Source organism: Trachurus japonicus, chromosome 18 (assembly GCF_045865225.1).
Source record: "Trachurus japonicus isolate A0001 chromosome 18, Traja_1.0".
Classification (NCBI taxonomy): domain Eukaryota; kingdom Metazoa; phylum Chordata; class Actinopteri; order Carangiformes; family Carangidae; genus Trachurus; species Trachurus japonicus.
The window spans coordinates 23,814,449-23,842,213 of NC_140924.1; the positions used below are offsets into that span (position 1 = coordinate 23,814,449).

Below are 27,765 nucleotides of genomic sequence, written 5' to 3' on the forward strand. Positions count from 1 at the left end.
TTGTCTGTTTATTTGTTTGTTTGTTTGTTAACAATTGTGGCTGTTTCCTATGGGATGTTTTGTTTACCAAAAAAAATAAAGAACGTCTACAGTTGCATGTTAGGTGTGATCACTGCACATCTCTGGGTCTATAACACCTTTGTTTTATTTATTTCTACTCCGATGCTGTGAACGTTGGTCTGAGAGAGAGACAAACTCAAACCTGTCTCTGCCTGTTCTGTATGTGTGTGTGTATGTATGATATGGACTTATTTACTGTAATAAAGTGAAATAAAAAAAAAAAAAAAAAAAAAAAGAGGATGGATGCATCATTGGCCCTGCTCCCAGTCGTGCATATGATTTCGACACAGCATGCCAGATGAACCGTGCCACACACAGAGCCAGTAGAATTAAGAAATTATGTGTATGCATTGCAACCAATCACACAGCACTGACAATATCACCAGTTTAAAGGGGTGGAGATGTGTGTTCTCACATTGATGAATTTAATGCAAATGGACTAGTGCTCTAAAAACAAGAGGAAGAGGAAGTGAGAAAGACAGAGAGAATGTGTGAACATGTGTCTAAGATACAGTTCAGTTTAGTAGATGTTTCTCACAGTTACATTTAAGAAAATTGCACAAGTATAGTCTGCATATTGACGCTTCTGATCTCATCATGTTTAACTGTGTCTTTCCTCCTGTAGTCCTCCTGGCTCAGCCCATAGAGAACGAATGCATGGAGGGCCTGACGCTGAAGATCACAGACTTTGGCCTGGCTAGAGAGTGGCACAAGACCACCAAGATGAGCACAGCCGGCACCTACGCCTGGATGGCCCCCGAGGTCATCAAGTCCTCCACCTTCTCCAAGGGCAGCGACGTCTGGAGGTGAGTGTCTGTGTGAGTCTCTCTGCGTGAGAGCCCAAGTCTATGAAGCTCAGTATTTACAATGGAATTCAGATGAACCAAATCCAGGCTCTTTATAATGTGTGCAGGTGTGCTTCCAAGTTATTTAACTTATCAAAAGCCTGTTGTGCCTTTCATGATTTGTAACTAATGGGGTTGTAGATTGTCATGGCAACTTAACCCAGCGGGCCCAGTTTTAATTAGAAGCAACACTACCCACAGGCCAGTGGGTGGTGAAGGGTTAAAGGAATAGTCAACATTTTGGGAAATACCCATTCTAAAATCTCCTAGCTTCAGGAAATTAGCGTATCTTAACAAAGGGAACTGTCTAAAGTTTCAAAAACCACCTACCACCACCATTTACTGTATATACAGTATATTCATATAATACTATACATTTAACTGTGATATAGGGCACAAAGGTTGAGGAAATTAATACCATCATGTTAATTTGTTATCTAGAGACAACTTTTGATGAAAATGTCACAGCTTGTCCCAGTATCAGCTATAACATTATTGCCTCACCAAAACATAATTTTCTGACAATCCACATTTAAAAAGCTCTCCTTGATAAATGTGTCTGGCTGGCTGTCGTTAGTGTTTTTATGGTAATAGAGACCTCTCTGAGAGGGATTTATGTAGCGCAGGATTTCACAAGGACGTGTGGCATAAAACACTTTGCAACAAAGCTGAAATGACAGCCAGTCACCTACGCACTGTAAAATTTATATATGATCTCTGCTCAACTTGAGTCACACCAGTCTGGCTACTCTAGGAGGTACGTGGAGACGGATTCTTGTGTAAAGTCTGAAAAATGTGTGCAGTGCAATATTAAATCTTGGGACATTCAATATTGTGCACCAATTATCTGCAGTTGGGACAGTGGACCTGTGGTGGGGGGGGTGGTGGTGGGGGCAGCGATGAAGAGATGGACGGACAGAGTGATTGATTGCAGCAAGGCCGCTGCAGCCATGTGATGGTGTCTCTTCAAAGAGCTGCTCTGTGCTTTGTTGTGGAACATGTGTGCTGCACACTGTCCCATTGTCTCCAGTATAGACAGAGAAGGAGGCCACACACCAGACCTAACCACAACCTTTTATCTGGAATAGTTCTGGGTGCGTGCGTGTGCGTGCGTGCGTTTGTGTGTGTGTGCGTTTGGTCACATCTACACAAAAAGAGAAAATCCCTTAATTATGGTTAGTGGTTTTATAATAACGACTACAACAACTGTGTGATTTGTTGAGAGGGGATTCATGATGGCTTTTAAGTGCCGCATATGAATTTGCATTTGGAATGAAGCACGGAGCTGTTTTTGCTCTGCAAAAGGGAAATGTATGTAAATTATTTATTAAAGCAATAACACATTCACGGCTCTGCTCCTTTGTGGATATAGCAGATGCTCTCATATGCTATGGTTTAATTTTAATCCTGTTGTTTTGGACTGTTTTATCCATTCTTTAAGGGCCCTTTAAGCGCCTTTTGTGAAACCACGTGAGCACCCTTTTTAAAAGTGTCCTTGAGAACATTGAAATTATAATGCTGTGGTGCAGGTTACTAAAGAATGTCGGGTACTTAAAGGCAGCCTAATGATTGAGTGTAGAGTTTGTGCCTTGTCACTATCTCACACGTACATCCTCTCACTTTCCTTCTGCCTTATCTATCGACACCAAATCCACATAACCTCATTTTCACAGCAATCATCGCACAATCTGGAAAACAGCAGAATGTCGGAGTAGCAGACAAGCGGCAGGCAGGCAGGAAGCCCCACTCTGAAAATGAACAGTAATCTTTGTTCTACTATTCTTTCTCATTTGTCCACCGCTGCTCGTCTCCAAAGCTGCCACGCGGAGAGAGAGAGACGGCGACCGCCTCGGGGGCCGAGCCGACGAGCAGCAGCAGCAGCTCCTGCACAGTCACAGTGTGTGGAAGTTGTAATTAAAGAACTAAATAAAAAAGGCTGCGGCCTGTGCTCTCCACTTAGCGAGCCTCCACAGTGCCTTCAGTCAGGTCGAGGGCGAGGGCTAATTGACAGTGTGGAAGATCCAAGTCCTACACCATGCTTCATCTTCTTGGGACACAGGCTGCTCCCATTGTGTGGGCTCACACAAGTCCTGTTTGTGTTTGTGTGCGAGTGTTTGTTTGTGCACGTTCTGCGTGCATGGCTTCAGGCTGCTTTGTAGGCACGTGTTTCAATACTCCACTGCACAAATGCCTTTGGCTTCATTTTGAAGTGCTGTGATAATAAATGTAAAAGTCCTAATGTGCTGTGGAAAGCAAAGTCATCATGAATTATCTACACACCACAGACAATAGACGGTATGTGTTGAGTGTTATCTAAATGAATTATAGTTTAAAAATCGTCATATAAAGTGTTTTAATAGTCTGGAAGTAGGTGTTTATTATTGGAGCTCAATATGGCCTGCTCTTATTAGTTTTTTACCTGTTACCTGGATAAGATTTAAAAACAAAGATTAAACAATTTGTTTCAGGAGTCACAATGGTGAAGTTCCTCTGTATGAAGTTGTTGGAAAATTTCTCACAGAGCCACTGTTCACTAGAGTCAAACGGTAAATAGATTCCCCAGGAGTTAGTGGAAAACAAAACGGAGCAATGAGTAGAATGGATATCAGACTCCCATTCATCACACCTTTATGAGGAATGATATGTCAGTGTTGGGGTTTCAGCTTATTCCACTTCCCTGAAATAGAAAAAAAATGTAGTCCAGCTTCAAAGTGACTATGACCTTTGCACTCCCTGGTGGTGGTTGAACACCAGCAGCTGTGGCAGCCCACTGATCTGATCTAATCTGATCTGAACTCTCCACACTGACTTGAATTGTCTGCTGGAGTGCACTAGTTACCGCTCAGATTTAAGATAATCCTGGTGCTGGTAATTTTACTGATTTATTGAGCTGCTTTTGCGGTAAAATCCATAATTAACCATAATGCTATTTACTGGAAGGGTTTCACTCTGAAGCTGCAGCAGGAACTAATTAGCTATTTGCACCACCATGAATATGAAAAAACTCACATGGCAGAGGACTATAGGGTAAAGTGATGTTAACATGCATGCATGTTGTATTAAAATACTCAAAAATTTTATTTAGTATATTTACGCTGCTGCACCTTAAAGGGATAGTTCAACATTTTGGCAAATGTGCCTATTGCCATAATCCGTATAATTATGTAACATTACGACACATGAAGCAAATACTCGGAACTACTCACGATTTTGAAGTCACTGGGAATGTAGTTCCGGCTACGCATTTGCCTTGAAAACTGTACACAGAGCTTGTTTCAGGACATGTACTGTGTCCAGTTCTTGTCTGAGATTCCTCTCTCATGCCCTGTGTGTGTGTTTGTGTGTGTGTTTCTACAGCTACGGGGTTCTGCTGTGGGAGCTGCTAACAGGAGAGGCACCCTACAAAGGGATCGATGGACTTGCTGTGGCTTATGGAGTGGCTGTCAACAAGCTGACCCTGCCCATCCCTTCCACATGCCCCGAACCCTTCGCCCAGCTCATGTCAGGTAGGACTCATGTTTGCATGTGTCGGAATGTAATTCAGTTTGGTGGTGTAAGAGTCGTGTTTGCGTGAGCTCACTGGTGTCCCCAGCACGCTCTCTTTCCATTTCCTCAAAGCCTGGGATGAAATTGAGAAAACAAATGCATGCAAATAACCCAAGCACGGAGAGGAAGTGCTGGATCTCTCAATATGTTGATAATCATGTTTATCTTCAAAATATCATCTGGTTTCTTGATAACATACTCCCAGTCTGTTACCTGCTGTTTTCCAAAAGGCACACAGTTTACATTCCCCCCCGCTTCCCACCTACTGTCTTGATTTGATTGGCCGTCTTTTATAGCTGTCTTAAAAAAAACGACATAAAAAACAGATCAGAGCACAAAACCACCGATAACCACCTCAGAGGATTAATTAATTATTGGATTGCTTTTTGATCTGCTTGTAATGCCCAAAGTGCTGCAGCAAATTATGCGATCCCACCCGCAGCAAGTTAATTAAGCGTAACACTTTGAATAAGCAATCAACTTGACTCTCGATTGTGTTCACACAAGCTCACACAAGAGCCTGAGTTTGTGTAAATAAAAATTAGAGGTATTGCACTATCCTGCAGGCTCTTAAGTGCAGGAACATCCAGCTCAGAATATCATCTGACCTGGTTTGAAGTCTTAAATCCTTTTCAACGGGGCGATAAAAGTCTACTTCTTTTAGTGCAGATCAGTATGTGTGGGGATCGTGATGAATCAGTGAGTGACTTCCTTCTTTCAGGTCCTTCGGTTCAAGACGACTGTTGAAAGAAGTGAAACTGTGCTGGAGACAAACACATTTGTCTGATTTGTCATGTTTGGTGTCATAATTTTTCCATTTGCATTAAGGAAGCAAGATGTTATTTATGGAGTCAGGACTGAACTAAATAGAACCGTTTGTAACTTAACCACACAGCTCCTGTTAACATAAAACTCCTTAAAGCCCCACTATGTAACTTATTTGGCTTTTTATTAGCAAAAATCAAATATTGCTTTCATAAATACGTATTTCACTGAAGTCGAATCACACCCGCATACAAATGAAAGCTTTCTCGTACCTTAGAATGAGTTGTTACAAGTCGTTACAAATACATAAGTGGGCGACGCACCGAACCGAGGCGGCCATGTTGCATCGCCATTTTTTACGTTCAGTGGTAGCGTGACTGTAGGTAACCACATGAACTCACTGGAGCTGTCGGCTCAGGGAGAACGTTTTCCAGGTAGCACCTGTTAAAACTGTCACCACTGTGTAGTGTGAGGAAGGACGGAGGCACTGATGTTGCATTCAGGTGCAGTCAGGCAGACCAGATGTCATTTTACTCGACGAGAGAAAGACGGTAAAATGTGGGTCAGGTAAACAATACGACATCACCATGACAACATATTGTCACGCCTGTATTGTTTTGCCTCGTGCTGGCGGACCACTTGTTTACATAGAGGCTTGTTTATTCTGTTACATGCAGCGTCTGTTGTCTGTCTGACGTCTGCCCGATTTCACGTGAATGCAACATCAAGAATACGTTCCGATATGCAACCGCTAGATGGGGGGAATTCCTACACATTATACCTTTAAGTGGTGTGGTGTGGAAGCTGGCGTCTGATTGTGTCTGTCCTTTATGTGGCAGAGTGCTGGGACCAGGACCCCCACCGCAGACCCAACTTTAGCTCCATCCTGGCCCAGCTGACGGCCCTGGAGCAGCAGGTGAAGGAGGAGATGCCGCAGGACTCCTTCCATTCCCTGCAGGAGGACTGGAAACTGGAGATTCAGGACATGTTTGATGAACTCCGGGCGAAAGAGAAAGTAAGGGGCCCGAGCTGTAAACGACTGAGTGACCTTCAAGTTTGCAATTTGCTGAATTCCTAATATACCGAAATGAAAACATACCGTTTGATGTTCATTTTATCCTCAGACATTTATGTATTTGTGGTAGTGTTGCTGTTGAAATGGCTGAGAGTGGTTGATCAGCCATTTATCAAACCATAGATGATCAAAGGCACCCAAAGGACAATACCAACTGCAAAACCCTCCAGAACTGTTCATGTTTTACCAAACCTGCAACAAAAGCTTTTGTAGTACATCAGAATAATACTGATTTTAGATCCAGCTGAGGAAACCATTGTTAATCAAAGATTATATGATAAAAAGTCCTGTACAGTAAAAAGGTCGTTTTTCAGATCCTCTCTGATTATAAAGCAGCTCTAGGTTCTATATTTGAAAAGTATCAAATCCTCAGTCCACAGAGAGATGCACACAGCCTGTATCCACAAACTGAGCCTGGGAACCAGCCGTCAGGACTTCTGTGACTTTGTGATGTCATAACCAACTAGCTCATCCCAAATCCTGCCCACACGGATCCACTATCCAACTTTACAGAGTTGGATTTCTCTTAGTGTTTACCTGAGTTTGATTTATTTCTATTATCCAATCAGAAGAGAGGCTCAGAGCCTCCTCTCTCCTGATTGGCTACAGCGAAAAGCCTGAGAGAGGAGATGTGGATCTTCACTTGAGATGGTTTTTGGTTCTTAAAATTAAAGATCTATTATATTGATCATTGCTTAACATGAAACACAGGAGAAGAGAAAATGTAGAGCGTTAATAGTGCAATTGCGAATCTGTACAAAAGTTCCTGCAATTTTTCTTAGGAATAAACTTATTAATATCAATCACATATCACATAAATTTCACTTTTGGATGTTCATTTTACTTTGAACTTTGTTTTCATTTTCATCAGTGTCTAATGTAAGATCCCTGCAGGATAACCCCCCTGTTCTGAAACCTGTTCAGTTGTGCCAACAATGTGAGATCAAACACTAAACCATGGGACATCAAATGAGATGTCAAGCGGCAGTTTTGAGTTGTGTTGCCATTAATTATGATGAAAGATTTCATTGCAATGAGCATCTTTAGTGTTTCGTTGCACTGTCTGTCGCCCAGGCGGAGGTAAGACTGTGGAGGAAGGATGCTGGTTTGAACGCTGACAGCTCCAGTGGAGACTAGAAAATTAGCGCTGACTGTGTCACCTCCTGATCTCCCCTCTCCTCCATCAGGAGCTGCGTTGCCGCGAGGAGGAGCTGAAGCGAGCGGCTCTGGAGCAGAAGTCCCACGAGGAGTTCCTGCGGCAGCGGGAGCAGCAGCTGGCTCAGTGGGAGCAGGACGTGTTCGAACGGGAGCTCAGCCTCCTCATCCTCCACCTGAACCAGAACCAGGAGAAACCCAATGTCAAGAAGAGGAAGGGCACCTTCAAGAAGCACAAGCTCAAGAGCAAGAACGGCGAGAAGATCAGCATGCCCCAAGGTTTGTTGTCCTTGAGTAGACAATTTAGTGGTGTCAACAATAATCGATTCGGCAATGCATCGCAATGCGGGGCATGCACGATTCAGCATCGATGCAGCAACGTGCCATAATTGATTATGTCACTGTTTATTTTCTGGTCTCGAGTGGACAATAAAGTTGTGAAGTTTCAATTACTTCCGGGGGCATTTCCGGTAAAGATACAGGAGAGTTATCACATAGCAGCCAATAAAATCTGTTGTTCAATATCTGACTGCTTGTATTGCCTCATGACTGATGAAAATTTTCATTTTCGCAATGCATCGCAATGCACCGCAATGCACCACCGCAATGCATCGCAATGCATCGCAATGCATCGTTGAATCAAATTGTTACCTGGTGAATCGTAATCAAATCGAATTGTGAGTACAGTGCCAATGCACACCCCTAGTAGACATCCCAGTTCTGATTCAACAAAAACAAACAACAATGTAAAAAAAAAAAAAAATGCACCAGAGAACCGTGAAGAAGAAGTGAAGGAGGGAGTACTGTGGTGCGAATGTTGTAATTTTGGAACTTGGCTTTGCTCAAGGTTTGCATCAGGGACAGATTCACAGGCTTAGTCAAAGGTGAACTGTTTTCATCATAAAAAGTGTCTGAAGTGATGAAGTCTCTCACATTTTACTCTGAAAAGGAACAACATGAGTGAGCTGTTGACATGTGAACTGGGTGACACTGTTGAGCCTGAGCTGCTGTTTTCCCTCTGCTACTCAGCTGGCTGCTGCTCCTTACATCCCCTCCACTGTTACACAGTCACACAGCCCGCTGCAGTTCCCATCCACTGTGTTCAGTGTGTGTGTGCGAGTGTGTTATGGGCTGAGCAAGCATGCATAAATACATTGTGTGTGTGCGTGTGTGTGTGTTGTGGTTAGGCCTTTCCCAGCAGCAGCAGGGCAGTGATGTGGTGGTGGGGGTTTGATGAGAGGGGAGAGTGAGCCAACCACGCCTCAACACTTCCTGTCCATGGATATACTGTTGGCTCTCGCTTTCTTGCTCTTTTTCTATGTCTCTCTCTCTCTTTTTTTTTCTTTCCCTTTAGGTGTCCCTCCCTTCCTCACCTTTCTGCCCTCCTCCCTCTTGCCTCCCTGACCATATCTGCTTTTCCTTCCTATTTCCCAAATTATTTTTATTATCTTTTCCTTCATCCTGTGTTGCTCTTGAATTTATCCCCTGCGGAGTAACTTAACGTCATATGCTCTAAAAGTGCATTAGAACATGCAAAGAATGTTATTATATATGAATTATTATTAGGATTTAAAGGTTTAAAGGTTATAAACAGTTACCTTTCTTTTGAAGTTGTGCTAAAGACTGGAGTGCAGAGTTAGAAAAAAGAATATGTAGGATAAAGAAATTGACTCAGGGCTCAGCATATTATTGTGTTTTTGAAAATATTAGCTTCTTTTGCTACTTAGCCAGTTTGGCAAAACAGTAGTAATGTCAACAAGCAGCTAATGTTGCTAGCTGCTTGCTGTGGAGCCTGATGTGCAGTTGAATAATCTTATTATACTGCAAGTCTTGATGTCAAACCACATAATGAATCTCATTGGTATTTAAGCACTGGAGGGGTTACATGTTCGTAGATAATGAATAAAGTACACAATCACAATTAAACTGACAAACAGCCCCTCCCATATGGTTTCCATTGACTCCCTACCATCCCACCTACCCCGGACCTTATGGACACAGAGGATAGTTATATCAGGAGGTTTTATTATAGCCATCACTTGTTTCCAGTCTGTACTTTTTTCTGTTTTTCCTGGGGTACGGTCCACGTTGGCAGCCCAGTCTTCCGTGCCTGCTCTGTCTATGAAGGCAAGAAGCCATCTTTGTATATTGACAGAATGAGGAGCTTTCCATCTACAAGCTCTGAGCACCTTGGCAGCTGTACGGCCAGTTAGCCAGCAGCAGCTCTGGCCAGCTAACACACAGTTCCAAGTTGGAGCTGTCATGGGGTAATAAGACTTCTGGCAAGTAGGGAATTGTTTTTGACATTATGCTTGATAGCATCTCTGAAGCCTTCTCTCTCACACCATGAGAAAATGTGCAGTTTGGTGATGGTGAGGCTGTCTGATGGTTTAGGTCCTGGAAGATCCTCTGTCGGACATATTTATCTCCAATTTGGATTGGAGTTTTATAAGGAGAGGTCCGTCTTACAGGAGGCCTTGTATTCAAGATGGGCTGCTCTGAGGTGTTAGAGAAATTTGGCCTCTATCCACACATTTTTCCAGTTGACTGTTGAAGTTAAATGTTGAAGTAAACCGTATCTTGTAACTTGTGAGGGTACACTATGTTCTCTTCCACTGGCCTCCAAGAAACATAATTTAATCATTTGGACACAGGGAAAGCACTGAAAGTTAGGAGACACCTAACACCCCCTTTGTTCTTTTATCTCTGGAGAGTTGACAGTTTCAGCCTGGATTATTTGCTCCTCCATATAAACTCTCTAGGTTTATGGTAAAATCTCTTCACTAAGAAAGTGCGAGATGTAAGTGTGAAATGATAATGGGAGATTTCAGTCTTTGAAAATCCATTCCTGCCTCTGTCATATGTAGCCTGCTTCTTCTTGTTGTTGTTGTGTCATGTTCACAATTGAAGGTGGGACATGGATGCTAACTAAGATGCAATAAATTGCAGTATAGTGAACGTACAGTATATCATCTGCATACAAAGAAATATGTGCTTGGTCCATGGTAATAGATTCATAACTGACTTGGGTTTGAGTAAAGAACTTCAAACATAGCAGTGAAGACTAAATGAAGTTCTGGAGGTAAACTGTCTGGAGCCTTGCTTTTATTAATTGACAGAACAGATTTGTGGAGTTTAGCTAGAGATTAAGGAGAATCGAGATCAATGCAATCCTCCTGGGAAAACAGTGGAAGCCACAGTGGATTTAAAAAGCTGGAGTGAGATTAGGTGTCAGACCTTTTTAATGATGTGTAGCCTGCAAAATCACTTATTTCTATTAGATCTGCACATAACTTACCAGTAATGGATTTAATAGATTTAGATTTAATTATTTTTCATATTAAAGGGATAGTTCACCCTAGAATGATATTTCGCTCATTATCTACTCACCCTCATGTTGACTAAGGGCTGGAAGAAGTTTCAGATTCCTCCGTGGCTTCTCTGAGTTACAGGGGGTCTCGGCATAGCAGTGCATGTCCATATAACGGTTGCAAAGGGACACCGGAGCTCTTCGTAAAAAAACACACACAAAAAAACATCCAAATACCTCCATGATGCTCGTATGTAATGTCCGTCTTGTGCTGAAGCCCCAAATTGCGTAATTGTCCCGAAAAAAATTAAATAAGTCTATATTTTAAGCTTGTTTGTAGCGGAAGCTTCTCGAAGCTCCTCTTCCTGGTCCGTCCAAATCTCGCGTGATTCGCAGTAACCGCACTGACGCATGCTGACGCCGGCGCAAATCACGCGAGATTTGGACGGACCAGGAAGAGGAGCTTCGAGAAGCTTCCGCTACAAACAAGCTTAAAATATAGACTTATTTAATTTTTTTCGGGACAATTACGCAATTTGGGGCTTCAGCACAAGACGGACATTACATACGAGCAGCATGGAGGTATTTGGATGTTTTTTTGTGTGTGTTTTTTTACGAAGAGCTCCGGTGTCCCTTTGCAACCGTTATATGGACATGCACTGCTATGCCGAGACCCCCTGTAACTCAGAGAAGCCACGGAGGAATCTGAAACTTCTTCCAGCCCTTAGTCAACATGAGGGTGAGTAGATAATGAGCGAAATATCATTCTAGGGTGAACTATCCCTTTAATATTTTCTCATTTCTGAATGTGGCACAGTCTGGATTTATCTGGATAGGAAGCTGATCCAACTGTTGTATCAGACACATCCTCATGAATACCTCCCACAAAAACAATCATTTATTTATGGTTTGTTAATCTAATTCATTTTGTTTTCATTTCTTTCAAGAAGTTTTATTTTGGATGTTTATTTCACCTGTCACAGCTCTGTGACAGAGTAATTTAAGATCTGAAATCTAATCATGCAGTTGTATAATGTTAGAAACAAATTTAAATGATGCGAGTATTATATTAGAGAAATAAAGAACTCCATCCAGTGTATTTGTATGTATATACAGGAAGAAATGCAGTTTTAGTGTTTTCAGGTAAGCAATAACTCTGCCTTATGGTGTATTGGAGGCTTTGTTGGACATGGCTTACTGCACCTTTACTCTTTTTAGTATTTGAAGAAAATGCAATAACTCATTCAATTTTCCAATATATGAATTTCTTGAAAAAAGTAATATATTTTTTTCTCCCAGCAAGTCCAAAATGTGTTTTTCATTTTTAAGGGAAGAGAGAATAATTGAATCTATGTGAGATTTTCTCTCCTCCAAGCTGTGCAGAACGCTATGAGCAGGTTTCCTGCAACTATCAGGAGCCACTAAATACTGAATTGCTCCACCAGGTCTTTTCCTAGTAGCTAATTGCTGTGGACCACGATTAGAGCTGAGGCTAAAATCTCTGCCTTCAGTAATCATATGTCCCTGAAATATCCAGACCTTCAATGCACTAGTATATAAAGTAGCAATAGGAAGCAATTTATTTGTATTACATGTGTTATACTCCTTTTTAGTGTCAGTGAACATTATAATGTCCCTTGAATGAAACCCTCCCTGACTTTCTTGGTTACTTATTTCTATGTAAATGACTCAGGCTGAAATTGCAGTGAGGTTGATGCTGTCCTATTGTGCAGCACCAGCAACGCTTAGAATTGCATCCAAACAAAAATTGCCAAATGGTAATGTGAGAGATACCAAGGGAAAACTGGCGTCAAGATCAGCTGAGAACAGTATTATACTATGAATCCTGTTTCAAGTTAGTCCAGTTATAGTCCTGCAGCCAGACATTTCTCTACTTTTTGTTTTGATGATGTTCCAGTGCTGAGAGTCAGTATAAAATATAGTTTATAGTCAAACAATAATAGAAATGTAACTTAAAAGTCATGATTCTGGTTCCTTCCATCTGCCTGTTGTTATGCTGTCCCAGTTGAAACTCCACATGGTCCGGGTGGCAAGAGAAAAGAAGGGCAGGTTGCTCTTTCTTCTATTCTTAGTGATCCTAAAATTGGCCCTACCCAAGCACCGTACCGCTCTGTATTTCTTTCTTAATTCATCCATCATGTCTCTGTTTTGGCCGAGGCCCAAGATGGCCGCTAGTGCTAACCTAGAGTTGTATGCTAGCAACAGGATACTGCATGTAGTTCAGTCAGTGGCCATCTGTGTCAGTAACTACTAAAGGGAAAGTTTCACATAGAACCTTCAGCAGTTTATATCCTGTAACTGCTTGATTCTTTCTAGAATGATTGTATTCTTCAGTAGAATCAAGGTGTAGTATCTGGGGTATAATGATTCTGGAACCAAGATCAGAGCTGCAAAACAACCACCATGATATTGTGCAGGGAATGAAAACCACCACAAGAGCCTTTCACTTAGGTATTTAATTGTTAATTGTCAACATGTGATTGAATTGTCTGTTGAAGAAAAGCAGCAGGATATTTATGCAGCTGTAAATTGTAGTTTTTACAACAACAACAAACACAAAAAATATGCAGAAATTGGAATTGGCCAAGAAATTTTCCATCAGTACATCTGTGTTCAGCTCATTTTTCGTTTTTCAATGAAACCCGATAAAGAAATACTTTCTATTTAAAGTCAGAGCAAGCTTTATATTTTATAAATATTACATATTATATCTTTTTAATGGTGTGTGTGTGTGTGTGTGTGTGTGTGTGTGTGTGTGTGTGTGTGTGTGTGTGTGTGTGTGTGTGTTTTTCAGATTTCATCCATAAGATCACAGTGCAGGCATCCCCAGGCCTGGAAAAGAGACGCAACTCTCCTGATCTGGGTTCAGGCTCCTCGCCCTCCTTCGGCCCACGTTTCCGTGCAATCCAACGTGAGTGCAGTCACTTTTCCTTCGCACGCACACACACACACACACACACACACACATTTGCGTGCTCTTCCAGAGACGTTTAGAAAAACAAAGAATGTGGGATCTCTGTCTGTGGCCTTCTTGCGTGTACTCACAAACTCGGTTGCAACATTACTTCTCTCAGTTTCCAATACTCTCTTTCATGTGCTCTCAACCACCCTCTTGTCTTCTTTGTCTTCCCTTGTTTCCCTGTGGGCCCCCTCTTGCTCTTTTTGCCCCTCCCTGGCCTGCTGCTCTCTCTCTCTCTCACACACACACACACACCCTTTTCCCTTTTCAATAGTCTGTTCCAGTCCAAATATTATCTGACTTCCTCTTAGTGGCTCAGCACTTCTCGGCAGCCTTTGTCCACTGCAGCCGTTGCTCTAGTTCCCCCTGCCTGCAGTCGGCTCATTGCCGCAGCAGGGGGAGCCATTGAGCTGTATTTTCAAAGCAAAAAAGTCCACAGTTTTATATGCATGAAGTGGCTACAGTGCGGTTGACTGAATTAAAAATAAGCCAGGAGGAATTCATTGCTCCAGGAGAAGGCGTTGAGAAGGGTTGCAGCAGCAGCAGAGATTTACAATACTCCTCTGCTTGTCAGGCTCTTAGACAAACGCCCCGAGATTGCTTCCCGTTCGAAGGCAAATCATAGGCAGTAGGTCACAGGGCGTCTTAACAAAACCCAAAAGGAAATTTGTGGTGCGGCAACGGGCAGCGAACAGGATTTTTCGAAACAATTACCACCGGAGGTTGACATAAACGCACAAATTGGGGTGAAACATTTATCTGTAAAACTGGTTCGTAAATCCAAAACATCTGTTAGCTTCATTTATTCATTAAACAGAGGGCTGGTTTTCTTTACCTCCTAATGACTCTCTTTAATGGCAATCACTAAGCCATGAGTGTGCTTGTCATTAAAATGTGTTTAGTGGATAATTATACTTGCCCTCTCAGTAGAAAGCAGTGATTTATTGCCGGAGCCTCCCAAACTTATAGGTTCAGATAGCTGCCAGAGTGATTTGTCTCTGCCCACAGAGCCCAGAAAGAAGATTTTGGTTTGACTTTTACAAATTAATAAAGAAGGGCACAAACCCACAGAATCATCATCTGTTTCTCATTTGACCAAAAGGCTACTGAATTCATTACCAACAAAACAAAACCATCCCAGATATTTGGACTTTTTGAACTGGTTTACTTCTTCCTGTTCCAGCACCAGAGGTATAGAGTTTGGTCCTGAGATGAACTCTTGCATTAGGTTGGATGAAATCTAGCACAGATCTCTATGGTCCTGATAGAATGAATCCCACTGATCTTTCCTTTAGCAGTATAACATCATCATATTTTGATTTGTTGAATATCTCAACATTTACTGGAAGGACTAACGCATATCAATGTTTTTTATTTGCCCATTACTTTGGTTTATGACTAAAAAAACAAAAATCTAATGGCATTCCCTTTCTCCTCAGCCTCAGTGCTAATTAGCAAATGTTTGCATATACAAATATATTAGCTGGTATCGCCATTGTAATCTTATGACATTAGCTTTACTGTGCTATAGTTATATCACAGACCTGCTAACATGGCCATGCTATTGTTTCATACATAGCAGTAAATGAATGTCACCTTGGTTGTTCTCTTCATGTAGATTTGATATGAACAGGGAGCAGGTCATGAGTGGAGGAGTGAAGTAGGAAATCCACAGAGAACATTATGACATAAGCATTAAGCAGAGACGTATTGCAAAAAGAAAATGTTGACAGAGGAAGGGAAATTTTCTCCCAAGGTTTGATCTAGATAAAATTGTAACCCTGACACTATCCACTGACTGCTTCGCTTGCTTTGAACAACAGTGTGTGTCGATGAGTGATGGGAGGCAAAGTGCATGAGCCAGGCCTCCAGTGTAGTAGAGGCCAAAGATAATAAAACTAGTCCATTCAGAGAACATATTTACTCATCCCGGGTTCTGAAGCTGAGCTGAAAAGACATGAGCAGCACCAGAGCTCGGTGAAATAAAACAGCAGCTTCAAAGTTGCGTTATCACAATACAATATACATAATATTGTTATAATTCTGATAAGTTACCTTCAGAAATGTCTTCTACCACTGCAAAAAACATTGTGAAATAGATGACAAACTGTAACATTAGACCATATTCACATATGAGCAACTAAGTGAATATTTCAATACTTTAATTTATTAAGCAATGCTTTAATTTTTTTTTTTTATCAGTTTGATAATCTATGAGGAGAGCCTTTTCTTACCTGTCATTTTCTGATGTAATTAGATTGAGCTGTTTTCAGCCTAAAAATTCAGGAATTGAGCTTTACAATATTGGAGCTTTCATACACAAAAATGTGTTTTATGTTTAATAAGGTTCAATACACCTCCTTGTTGGAAGTGAGCAGTGAGTGCATGTTCTAGTAATTGAAATAATTATTGACAGAAACATACATGCAGGTACCAGTACTGAATGAGCATAAATTGATAATTTATAACTGACATTGCATGCTCTGGTGGAGTTAATGTAACTGATGTGAAGATTGACAAACACAAAGTTTGAAAAGCATTTGAAGTATCACAAAATGATCCACACTCCTTTGACTTACAGTATATATGAGGGTATGTGCATGATGTTCTTATATAATCTGTCACATGCTCGAACCTGTTGCGTGGATAGTCGGCAAGAGCTCTTGTATTTGCTGCCATGCCTCTCACTGTGACGCTTTCCTGCTGAGTGTCTGCCCCACTACCCACAGTAGATACAACTCTTATTAAAACACTAACAGTCTAACAAATGGACCAGTACCAACAACGTGGTGGTAAAGTGCTATATTTTACAGCAGGGGGATTGTCATTTTTTTCTTTTTCAATGCTATTTTAAAGTTTTCCTGCAGTGTGTTTCAGTCGTGTCCGTGATCAACTGTAGTCTCTGCCTTTGACTTTTTTTTTCTTTAAATACTCTATTATGCATGACATGTGTTGTCAGAGCCTGGGTAAAGTGTGTGGATGGCATTTAAAATGCCAACTTTTATTAGCATGCTGCACTTCCTGTCACCTTCTTTCAGGTGAGTTTGGCTCCTTTTCTACACCACCTGCTCTGTAAACCATTTGGTGGTTACCTATCAGACTGAGTCCACCTACAATAGGCTACTACTACTACTATTACTACTACTACTTCTATACTACTACTATACTACTACCCTATTTGCATAGTTTAAGAGGGAATCGTGAGGCATTCAAACGACAGGAATTCTGGCTGTAGCTGGGGTCAGAAAAATGTGAACATGTTATAGATCATTTTAAATCTGCCTTAGTAATGATAATGATAATAATAATAATAATAATAATAATGAATTTCCCTCTGGGACAATAAAGTATATCTTAATAAACATTATTTATAGAGCACTTATCAAGCAAGAGTACAAAGTGCTTCACAGAGAAAATGAGGAGAACTTGACCTTAACTGTTGGTGAAACCTGCCTTTTGGAAATACAGCAAAGCAGTACACATAGTGTTTGCTCATAGTGGCCCTCATTTATGAAACTTGCGTACACCAAAAAAATGGGTGTACACCAAATTCACCGCAAGGATCGGCATTTATTAATCTGAGCGTGAGCGTACGGTACGCACAAATCTCACGCCAGCTCTGACCAGGTGTACGCACATTTGGAACCAGCGTAGAACATGCAGGAAGGAGTGCCGCTGTGTCAAAATGATTATTAAACCATAGTCTAATAACGCAGCGATGTGGACCGCATGTTGTTGTTGTTTATATTGATAAAAAGTTAAAAAGTAGCCAAAAAAGAGAAGCGCTACAACCAAGTCCGTGTTGAAAATTTAACTCGACTTTTATTTTGAGCAACTGAGATGAATTAAAAACCACGACGTGACAGATGCTCGTTAATCAGCTGTCTAAACAGAAACAGTCAATGACAGGCAGACCGGACACCGGAGCCGGCGGGGGGGGGGGGGCGGCGCTACCTGTCCAGGTCCAGCTGATCTCCGCGGCGGAGTGTTTTTTTTTTTTTCCCCCAGTCACCGGGACCTGACAGCGGGAGATCGGGCCGGTGTTTCACATCCCTCCATCAGCCGAACCATGCCAGCGGTGCTGATGGTTATAAAGTCGCGTTCGCAGCAGTAATATGCCCATATGATTTCTCCTCAGTCACTTGTGTTTAGTAAACTGCAGGAGCATTTCATGAGATCGCTGGGTTTCCTGACGTGGTCGGTGACACGTGCGTCTGCAGCCTCCATCCATCGGGATGACGCTTATCAATCACAAAAACTATCAATTTATCAATGTCCAGATATTTAATGTTGCCGCCCTCTCCCTGTTCAACGCGGTAACGCCAGTAAAGTCCCTCTTCTTGGCCGTCTTCCGTGTCTCCCTGTCGTAAAAGGGGCAGGGCGACGCCTCTAAAGCAGGAATATATCGGGGCGTGACATTTAAATGACGCTCGTTTTCAGCCGCCGGATTCATCACCACCACGCCGGTTCTACGCCGAAATCAGCAGCGTACACACTTTTAGTAAATCACACGTGACACTTGGCGTACACTGATATTTACACCAGAATCTACACCAGATCCTGCGCAAGTTTGATAAATGAGGGCCATTAACTACATGCATTTGGCCTGGTGAACATTTACATACTTTAGGGATTTTGCTCATGGGCCCATTTTGGTAGACTGACACGTAAAAAAAATCTCCGGCAGCCACAGTGTAAAACAAAAGGAAGTCAGCCATTTTGAGTTGAACATGCAATTTTGGCACCTGAGCCACCTCCTCTTTGACTTCACAGATTGACTTCATCTCATTTTAGAGACCTTTCCAAAGCTTGAGTTATGGTCGGAGGGTGTGGCCATGGCGATGCCGCCATTGTCAATCATTTGCCATAAATGCTCCAATCACTGTCACTCCAAGACACAAAACAGGAAATGCCATCTTTGTACTCAGTTTACACTCGATTCAGCTCCATGATACTTGTAAGATTTGGTGTAATGAGCTCTCGGTCATTCGCCATGAAACATCAACATATTGCTATAACTCCACCATGCATTGTCTTAACTGGCCAAAATGTGTGATAAGAGTCCCCCCCTGAACACATCTGCAGGCCCATATTTGGTCATACACAACAGGTAGTTGTTTTCATAAAGTACAAGTACGTCTATTTGTATCACTGTTTTAATCATTTTAGAATGTGGAGAGGTTGGATGCAATATTCACAGTTTTCTGCCGCATATCTGTTTACATATTTATGATCCGTTGTCATCTGCCATCTTTGAGAGTGACACCTGCTCCCATATTCTCCTACACACCGGCTGCAGTGCAGGCCTCGCATTAAAGAGAAAGTGGCTTCACTTCCATCACAAATTGTCAAATCTTCCCCCAATTTCACGTCTGATGGCACTCAGACACTGAATACCACTGCATGCCTGCATGAAGTCTACTCACACAGCACAACCTTCTGAAAATACTGGTACTCTGGGCTGACAATCAATTCATTTCCATGACATTTTCATTCGGTGGTCTGATACATAGACAGATGTCTGCCTCTACCTGCTGGGTGCAGTTGAGAACACATAAAAATGCAGTACCTTTCTGAGTTACCATGTGCTCCCTGCAGACCACGGTTAGCGGTTGTTATGATGCGCGGCTGCTTTGACTGGCGTGCTGCAGGCCCCCTCCCACCAGGCACTGAGGCACAAGGGCCTTTTTCTTGCCACTTGCAGCTTTAATTTCACCTTGTTTTTTTTCTTCCTCCCTTTCCTCTGCAGTCAGCCCCAGTGACAACAGCAGGACGTTTGGTCTGAGCCCGGTCTGGCCCTTAGAGGCCACTAAACAAGCTAATGGAGACCTAAGGTTGGGCCCACACTGGAGGCCCCAGAGCCCAAAAAGTCCCAAAAGCCCCAAAGTCCTGCGCCTCAGTCCCCAGGAAAGCAGGTACAGCAGAACTGGCCTTTTCTTTCATGCATTCACGTTATAAGATTTTAAATGCTGTGAATTACACTGTTCCACAAATGTCTTTGACTTTCTCCTTGTTGCCTTCAGCCTGTCGATGAGGGCGAAACTCCTGGAATCAGACAGCAACGAGAACGGAGAGTCCAAGGATGACTTTGAGGAGTACAGACCCTCCACCCCAACCCCTCCCTCTGCTCAGAATGGTATCTGATGCCCTCCATCACCACCTTAACCACCAGTCGCATCTTCCATTAGTCACTGTTATAATTCACACTGGCATGAACGTGAATTATTAATAGAGGCTAAATGAATAATAAATATATAGAGTGTTCCTTTTCTGTCTCTTTCTCGTTCTCCTCTCACTTTAAAAGTTGAAAGAAAACATTTTTTGCTCTCCGCAGGCTCCTCAGTGAAGGACAGCATGCGGCTTCCTCTACCTCAGGGAGACTCGGGCAGCGAGGAGGGGGGTTCCTCCCCGGCGGGCTCCCCCAGGCCGGAGAGGGGATCCCTCGGTGGCGTGTTTAAGAGCACCCACCGGGCCCTGCTTGGTGGTGGCTCCCTCCTGGCCTCCATAGGACTGGGTCGCTGCCTTGATATCCCCCCAAGGGTGCCCCCTCGAACTAACCCCCCTTCCTTAGAGGACCGCACCACCTTTGAACTGGAGATCTCCTCCCCTAAACCCCTCATTTCAGAACCCCCGGTTGTGGATGATCTCATTACCTTCTCCACCTCTGAGCCGCTTCCCAGACCGCTGTTGGACTTGGCTCTACAGTACCAGGAACTTAAGCCCCTGCCCCTGACTCCACCACCTCCAAACCCCCGTGAGAGGTGCAGCCACCGGACGCCACACAGTCCACAGACTCCCAGGACCCCCGTGCAGCAGGACAAAGCCAGCCCAGGGGAATGGATGCCCAGTTTCCATTCAACCAACGGGGAGCTGGGCTGTGAGGCCTGGGAGCACAGAGCCGACAGGAGGAGGAGGCCCAGCCAAGGCCTGAACACCACCCAGCTCGGTCAGTCTGAGTCTGCTTTCACCCTTTAGGGTGCAGCTCTTTGACAAAGTAACTTTGTCAACTACAGCTTCTCTCTGCGTTGTTAATGGGGATGTGAAGTGTGAAAGGAAGTTTCAAAGCTAGAAGGGATAGAAAAAAAGATTTGGTTGTTATGTAGAATAGAAAGTGGAGGAAATGTAGAATTTTGTGAGTGTAACTTAAAGAGATATTTCAATATTTTAGCAAATTCGCCTGTTGCCATTATCCCTATAGTCATAGCAGTAGGCTCATTACCTTTAATTGTCGGTGCAAGCTGTTGTTAGATCGGCGGGGCAGAGACATGAGCTCTGCACAGCACATGGTACTTTCGCCTTTCCCTCATCACACTCATCAAATACACAATCCAACAACTCCAAAATGCTCTGGTGGACAAGTTGTGACCTGCACAATCACCAAGCTATGAAATAATAATGGAACATTATGAGACAGAGTTGTTTTCGAGGCAAATGCATAGCCGGAATTACTTTCCAGACACAGCTGCTCGGCAGAGTGACTTCAAAAGCGCAAGTAGTTCTGAGTATTTGCTTCATGTGTCGTAATGTTACATAATTATACGTTATTATTTCAGAGCGTGGTGAATGTGCAGGTCACAATTTGTCCACAAAAGTGTTGTGGAGTTGTTGGATTGTGTATTTAATTTGATGAGGGTAACGTGGAAATACCGTGCCCCTCCGTTGCGTTAGCTGAGCAGCTCACGTCTCTGCCCCACTGATCTAAAAACAGCTTGCACTGACAATTAAAGGTAATTAACCTACTCCTAAGACTATAGGGATTATGGCAATAGGCGAATATGTCAAAATGTTGAAATATCCCTTTAACGACCGGATGTCTCGCCCTCTGACACAGAGGCCCTTTAAGTTACAGATTAGATCTATGATATTGTTATTAAATCAGGTCCATGATTTATCTGCATTTCTTCTAGAGCCCTGAGTATGTTAGGAGGCCTCCCACTGAAATTAGCTGCATCCTCACTAAGACAATGTTTCCTTATAGCTCTTGCAGAATTATTTCTGTGCCTTTTTTTTTAGCAAGATCTTTTTGGCACGAGGGAGGCTTCGGTGCCGCAGAGGCTTTTTCATTTACATCAAAGCTTGTCTTCAGCGATTTGCATATCTCAGGTAACAGCTGGCCCTCCGTACTTCACCGCTAATACTTGCTAAGCAAAGCTAGCATCCAATCTTCTGTTGTTTCCCCTCTTTCAAGTCAGAGTTTTTCTCTCGTTGCAAAGTTGGGAGATGAAGGCAGAACATCAGACGGCACACAGCTGAGGCCTCGCCGCCGGAAAGTGCTGAATTCCAAATTCTTGATAATCTGTTGTTGACTCCGGCGACGGCGTCTCTCTCCGGCCACCTCCGCAGAAGCTTTGGAGTTTGGCCTGAGCTCAGCGGTGCATCTTGGGTGTTATTTACACTGCGGGGTTGAGCAGATTTTCATACGGTGGCATAACAAAAGTCTGCTCATGTGTCATATGTAACTGGTACGTACATGACACTCGATAAAAGAACACATTCAAGACGGATTAGTGCTCATTTTTCCTCTCAAAATTACATGCGAAAATAACCAATTTCCTCACGGGGGAATATTTATATCATATCATATTTAGTTTTAATTCACATGTCATGCTAACAGACGTCATCTGCGTATCTGCCGCGCTTCCATTTACAGTACATTCACATAGTTTTTTTTCCAGAAGGCTAATATGCATTTCTTAGAAGCACTGACACATTTCAGCGCTGCAATGGCGGAGGCGTGGGTATTGGTTGTTTTAGGAGTGAGTGGGCTTTACGAGGGCTTTAAGAGTGCCCTCTGGTAACATTTCACACTCTATATCTGGTCCGTTTGACTCACAAAGCCTCGGATTCTCCACAGAGCGGTTGTTACAGCTCTGCCCTCCAGGTACCCAGCAGACATGCCTCGCCTGTTCTGCTGCTAATAACGGTAGCCTCACAAACCGCATGCGCTCATTTACGTCAGGCATGCAGAGGCGAGGAAACCGCACATAATTAAACAGCGAGTGTTTTGGCTAAACATCTTATTATGTTTATTGAATGATGAGTCAGGCTCAGATGCATAGACAGACTGCCACAAGGTTGCAGGCTGTGAGTGTCTGCTCGGAGGAGGGAGATGAATTCAGAGGATTCCTCCACCGGCTTTGTTTGTCTGCTCTCACGTGACCCCTGACTGCTCTTTTTCTCGTCAGCTGAATAGCATGGCATTGCTCAGAAAGTTGCCGCACATGTAAATAACACCATTTGGCACAACACGTCGCACTTGGAAATAGCAAATGTTCATTCAGGCTGATTTACTCTGAGTTTAATGTTCTTGTCAGTGTTCATTTAAACTTGCTGTTTGCTGCTCGCAGCTCTGTCAACTAGTTACACAACACTACGTTATACTTAATGTCGACTAATTGCATCAACATCCAGTGCTGGATTTCTTTTAGCTGCAGCACTCTCTTGACTTTTCATGTTTGTGTTTAGATCGATTTCATCGCACAGACTCATGTGTGGAGCAGAATATGAAGTCTAATTGGATAAGAATTCATCACAGACCAGCAGAGCAATGCTACTGCAGTGATGACAGTGACAGTGGTTTCCAGATGAACAAGAGAGAAAGAAAGATGTTTAATTTTTTGATAGTCAGCCTTTTGTCAGATCCCCAACTTGTTTTTAGATATTTCTTCAGGCTTTATTATTATTATTATAGAACAGTATGAGACAGACAGGACATCAGGGGACAGAGAGGGGTATGACCTGGGCTGCTGTGGTTAGACCTACATGGTAAACACACCCTGCGTCCAGCTCTGACCCCACAAATGTTATATTTTGTCTTCTGTGGTTTCTACAGTCCAATAAAACAGCCCTGATTATAACACAGTGATGTTTGGATGGTTACTTTTAGTTCACTTTGAGACTGCAAACCTGTATTATAACCTGGAGGCATGGAGTTTGAAAGATAAGGGCAAGAGGCAGAAATGCTCTAATGAAAGATGCTTTTATGGGAACTGCAGAATATAATGTTTTTAAAGGTTGGGTCTAAACTCGACTCAACATTTCGTCCCTTAGCAAAACTACAGCGGTTTGAGAGTAGTTTCCAGGTGAAGCCTCCTCAAGCAAGACGGTGAATTATTTCTGAATGCCTCTGTAATGGTTTGTCTTCTCTTCTTTCCAGTGTTGGATCTGCCCTTGTGCCAAGACACACAGGAGTCTGATGACAAGCCTTCAGTGCCCTATGCTCTCCTACCCAACCCCGCCCTCTGGAGCCCCAAAACCCGGCGCCTGGAGGTCAGCGTCATCCCCCGGCCTCGCCCGTCCCCCATCCGCCCCCGCATCGACCCCTGGAGCTTCATCTCAGCCGGCGGCGCAAGCTCAGGCGGGGGCCGCAGCCCCAACCGCTCGGACGGCAGCGCTCTGAGCTACCAGCCCTCCCCTACCAATCCGTTTACCAACTGTGACCCGTTCCCCTCGCCGGACTGCGACCCGTTCGCCCTGAAAGCCGACCCCTCGAGCGGCTCGGACGCGGCCTCGCCCTTCGACCCCTTCATGGCTCCCTTCCCCACGTCCCGCTCCGCCCCGTGCTCCACCAACGGCTCGCCCACGTTGCCCTCGGTTCGCATAGCGCCCCTCAACCCGGCCGACTCGCCCCTGATCGACCTGGGCTGGGCTGTCTGCAGCAAACCTCTGGATGGCACCAAAGAGAGAGCTCACCCCCGCAAGACACTGGGGCTCAAGCCCTTCAAGTCCCCGACACAGCTCAGAGACGACAGGTTCTGAAGCAGGGCCTCGTCCCGGGGGGGCTCGTGGGCCGACTCTCGCTGACGGATGGTAAAAAGTGCTGTTTTTATCACAGGAACACAGTCGAGGCTTGTTTCCACTACTATGTCCTATATTAAAAAGGAAAGGTGGGACTTTGGATTGTGGGATAGTCACCTGTGAACCAAAACTGGTGCCCATTTCATTCTTCCTCTCTATCTCTGTTTCTCTATCCATTTAAAGGAGCAGAACACAGATCACTAGTCCCATCTTCAGATTCTATCAGACTGCGTATATCACCTGCTTTCATCTCCCCCTACCTTTGAAGCATTGTGACAATGCAGAGGTGGATAAGGCGACTTGCACAGCTTCATCTGCCTCTACCTCTCTGCAGACTGAAAGCATCCGGGACAATGGAAAAATTGGAGTGCCTTATTTCGTGAAGTGTTTTTAATATATATCTTTTCAAGGTTCTTTGAATGGTTAATCTGGTGCGTAGGGAAGATGCTATGAATTTGGCTTAAATTTGCAAATCAGCTTAGCATTGCTGTGGAAGAAAATGTCGCCTGCGTGTGCGTGCGTGCGTGAATGTCTAGACTCATTGTTCAAGGAAAGCTCAGTTGTTTCTTTCTTCTTCTTTTTTTTTTTCAAACGGCGTATGTTGCATTATGGGAGAAAACACTCAAGAGTGGATATTCTAGGCCGCTCGTGAAAGCCAAGACAAATTCATGACCCAAGCATTCCACTTGGAACCAGATAACATTCCAGTCACATTCCCTGGAAAATGCCAGGCATTGGACAGATTCATTCGGCTGGCAAGGGACACAGCACAGGAAACAAGATGGGGGAGCCCTCTGCATTCCCTTTCATATGCCAAAGAATGCCACTGTGACAGGGCTGGGACAAAGAGAGTCTGCAAAGTTGTTTTTACCTCCACAGAGTGCTAGACCGGTGGGTTTGTCACACTGGACAATACAAGAGAGAGCTCAGACGATCACAGATAGTGTTTAAAACAACTTTAATCTACTTCTCTGTGGTTGTCTGACTCATTTATCCATTACCCAGACTGTCCTATCGCCACCTATCTGATGCTTTTGGAAGGTTCAACCAAAAAATAAGTGCATTTACATAGGCATGGATGTTTCATTGAATACAATTTGTCCACCAGAGTAGGAGTAGCCCCACAAAGCCAGCCCACAATTTCACAGTGTCTTCAACACTGTCTTGACACTTTAAATTTTCAAACTGGAGAGACGATTGTGCTTGTTCTGGAAATGACCTTCGAATGCCTCTCAAACTGATCCATCCAAAGTTTGAGTTTCTGAAAAATATGAGCTAGGCAGTTTGAAATTAAAACTTATTTTTACCTGGAGAAACACATTTTAAGGAATAGTTTTTACATTTAAGAGAATCCATCAATTCAATGTCTTAACAGCAGCTGATAAGAGAAGACAAACAACACTATTATATCTTTATATTCCGTAGGGATCGGGACTCAACATCTGGTTATCCAGCAGGCACACAGCTGGTGTAGCAACATCTTAGAGAAGCTGATATTTGGTTGAAACATGGTTGTGATGTCAGGTGCTCAAAACTCGATATTAGGGCATATGATAATGCCAGTGTCAGTTTGTCACAGAATACTGCGACAGCTTTTCCTCGTTTTAAGACGTGTTAACCAAAATCCAACATCTTCCGTACATCTTGACATAGCAGAGTCACAGTCTAATCATGAGATACAAAGACCAAAACCCAAACTTGACTTTTGAAGTCATCCTGATATTCTGTGTGATGAGTCCAGTGTATTTCCGATGTTGCATTGATTGACCCAGCTCAGTATCTTAGCTTAGCATAGCATATAGACTGGAAGCAACTCAAAAATCTGCCCGCCTTCTAAAGCTTCCTGATCAATACCGTATATCTCCTCTTAATACAATTGGAGGAATCCATGAGTGTCTCACTGTCTGTTTATATTTGTGTTTGATTTTCTCAGCGGCCTCTCATCTTATTGACTTCAGACTTTTTAGGGTTTGGGCTGCAGACCCAAGAAGACTGGGAAGTTTTTTTTTGGATGAGCGGTCCTTGAGAAGCTTGCAAACATTGTGATGCTCTGTTGAGCTTTTAGAGGTGCTGCTAAGTAGATGTTATCATCTTTAGCCTTGTTTTTAGTGTTTCTAGTAATCTTGGGTAACCATCTTCTCACTCCTTACAAATGAGAGTCTTCTCACCTTCTCATGTCCAACAATTCCTCCAGGAGTTGTCGACAGCTCACTCACGTGCACCGAGAATCATCAGGTGAAGATGCTTGTGAGATGTTGGCTGGCTTTTCAAGACTAGAGCAGCAGCACTCCACTGTTTTCTTTATTTTATTTGGGGCATTTTTTTGCTCCATCCTTAGCCACTTTTAACAACAGTACTAAACAGACCTGGTAGGATTGTCTGAATAACTGTGATGCCATGTTGAAATACTCAGAAAAGACACAATAGAGAATAACACATATAACACAAGGAGAAAACTGCTGCAGAGATGCTCCAATATTGAATTTTCTCCAGCAGGTCAACAGCATGAGCAACAACTAAAAACCTTATTCTTTCACCTTTGCTTCACAAACATTATCATCAATGGTTGTAAATACTAACCTGTACAGACAGTTCCTCAGGTTTTCTTTTCGTTTCTCTTTTTTATTTTTTATTATTACAAAAAGCACCCTGGGATTCGTATGAGGTGAGGCCGGCTGAGGGAAAGTGTCTGCAGCAAAAAATACATACAAAATTGAACATCACAGACGTGATGTTACATAACAGTATCCAGATTGGTTTCCCAGCATCTAGCCTGTTAACATAATTGGTGTCGGGCCAGCAGGTAAGCAACTGAAAGAGACCCACTTGGCTTGTGGCACAAGCTTGTCATGTTAGCCACATCGTAGGTACAAAAACTGATTGGGTTCATCACTGCCACCGTGTCATTGGAAGACAATAACAGCTTTGTTCTGATGAAGAGTGAAAACCACGTCTTCAAAGGGGGACAGCTTCGAGATTAGCCTAATAATCCTACTGACAAATAAAGGAGGCTGATAGCGATAATTAGCCTCTTGATAAGAGCAGGGAGCATTAACAATTTGGTTAATTAATTTGCCCCGACTTTACGAAAAGGCCCTCACAAGGTATCCCCTCTCTTCCTACATCATTCTCGGTCGAAGCCACATAAAGTTTCCATGGCAGATCCAGCTCTTTCTTCCCTGCTCTTCCACTCCTGTCTGTTGCCGCTGGCTGCTCGGCTGCCGACCAGATG

At 43.3% G+C, this 27,765-nt stretch overlaps 1 protein-coding gene across 1 annotated transcript in view; it reads left to right on the plus strand.

Moving 5' to 3' along the window:
• The window catches only part of LOC146969384 (mitogen-activated protein kinase kinase kinase 11), a 60,228-nt gene extending 32,988 nt beyond the window's left edge, over positions 1–27,240 (plus strand). The window contains exons 2-10 of the mRNA XM_085758996.1: positions 686–866; positions 4,263–4,411; positions 6,056–6,231; positions 7,479–7,725; positions 13,572–13,688; positions 19,486–19,651; positions 19,760–19,872; positions 20,071–20,682; positions 23,893–27,240. Of these exons, the coding sequence (XP_085615122.1) occupies positions 686–866; positions 4,263–4,411; positions 6,056–6,231; positions 7,479–7,725; positions 13,572–13,688; positions 19,486–19,651; positions 19,760–19,872; positions 20,071–20,682; positions 23,893–24,494 (2,363 nt within the window). The 3' untranslated portion in view covers positions 24,495–27,240. The remainder of the gene's footprint in view (positions 1–685; positions 867–4,262; positions 4,412–6,055; positions 6,232–7,478; positions 7,726–13,571; positions 13,689–19,485; positions 19,652–19,759; positions 19,873–20,070; positions 20,683–23,892) is intronic.
• Positions 27,241–27,765: the final 525 nt, after the last annotated feature.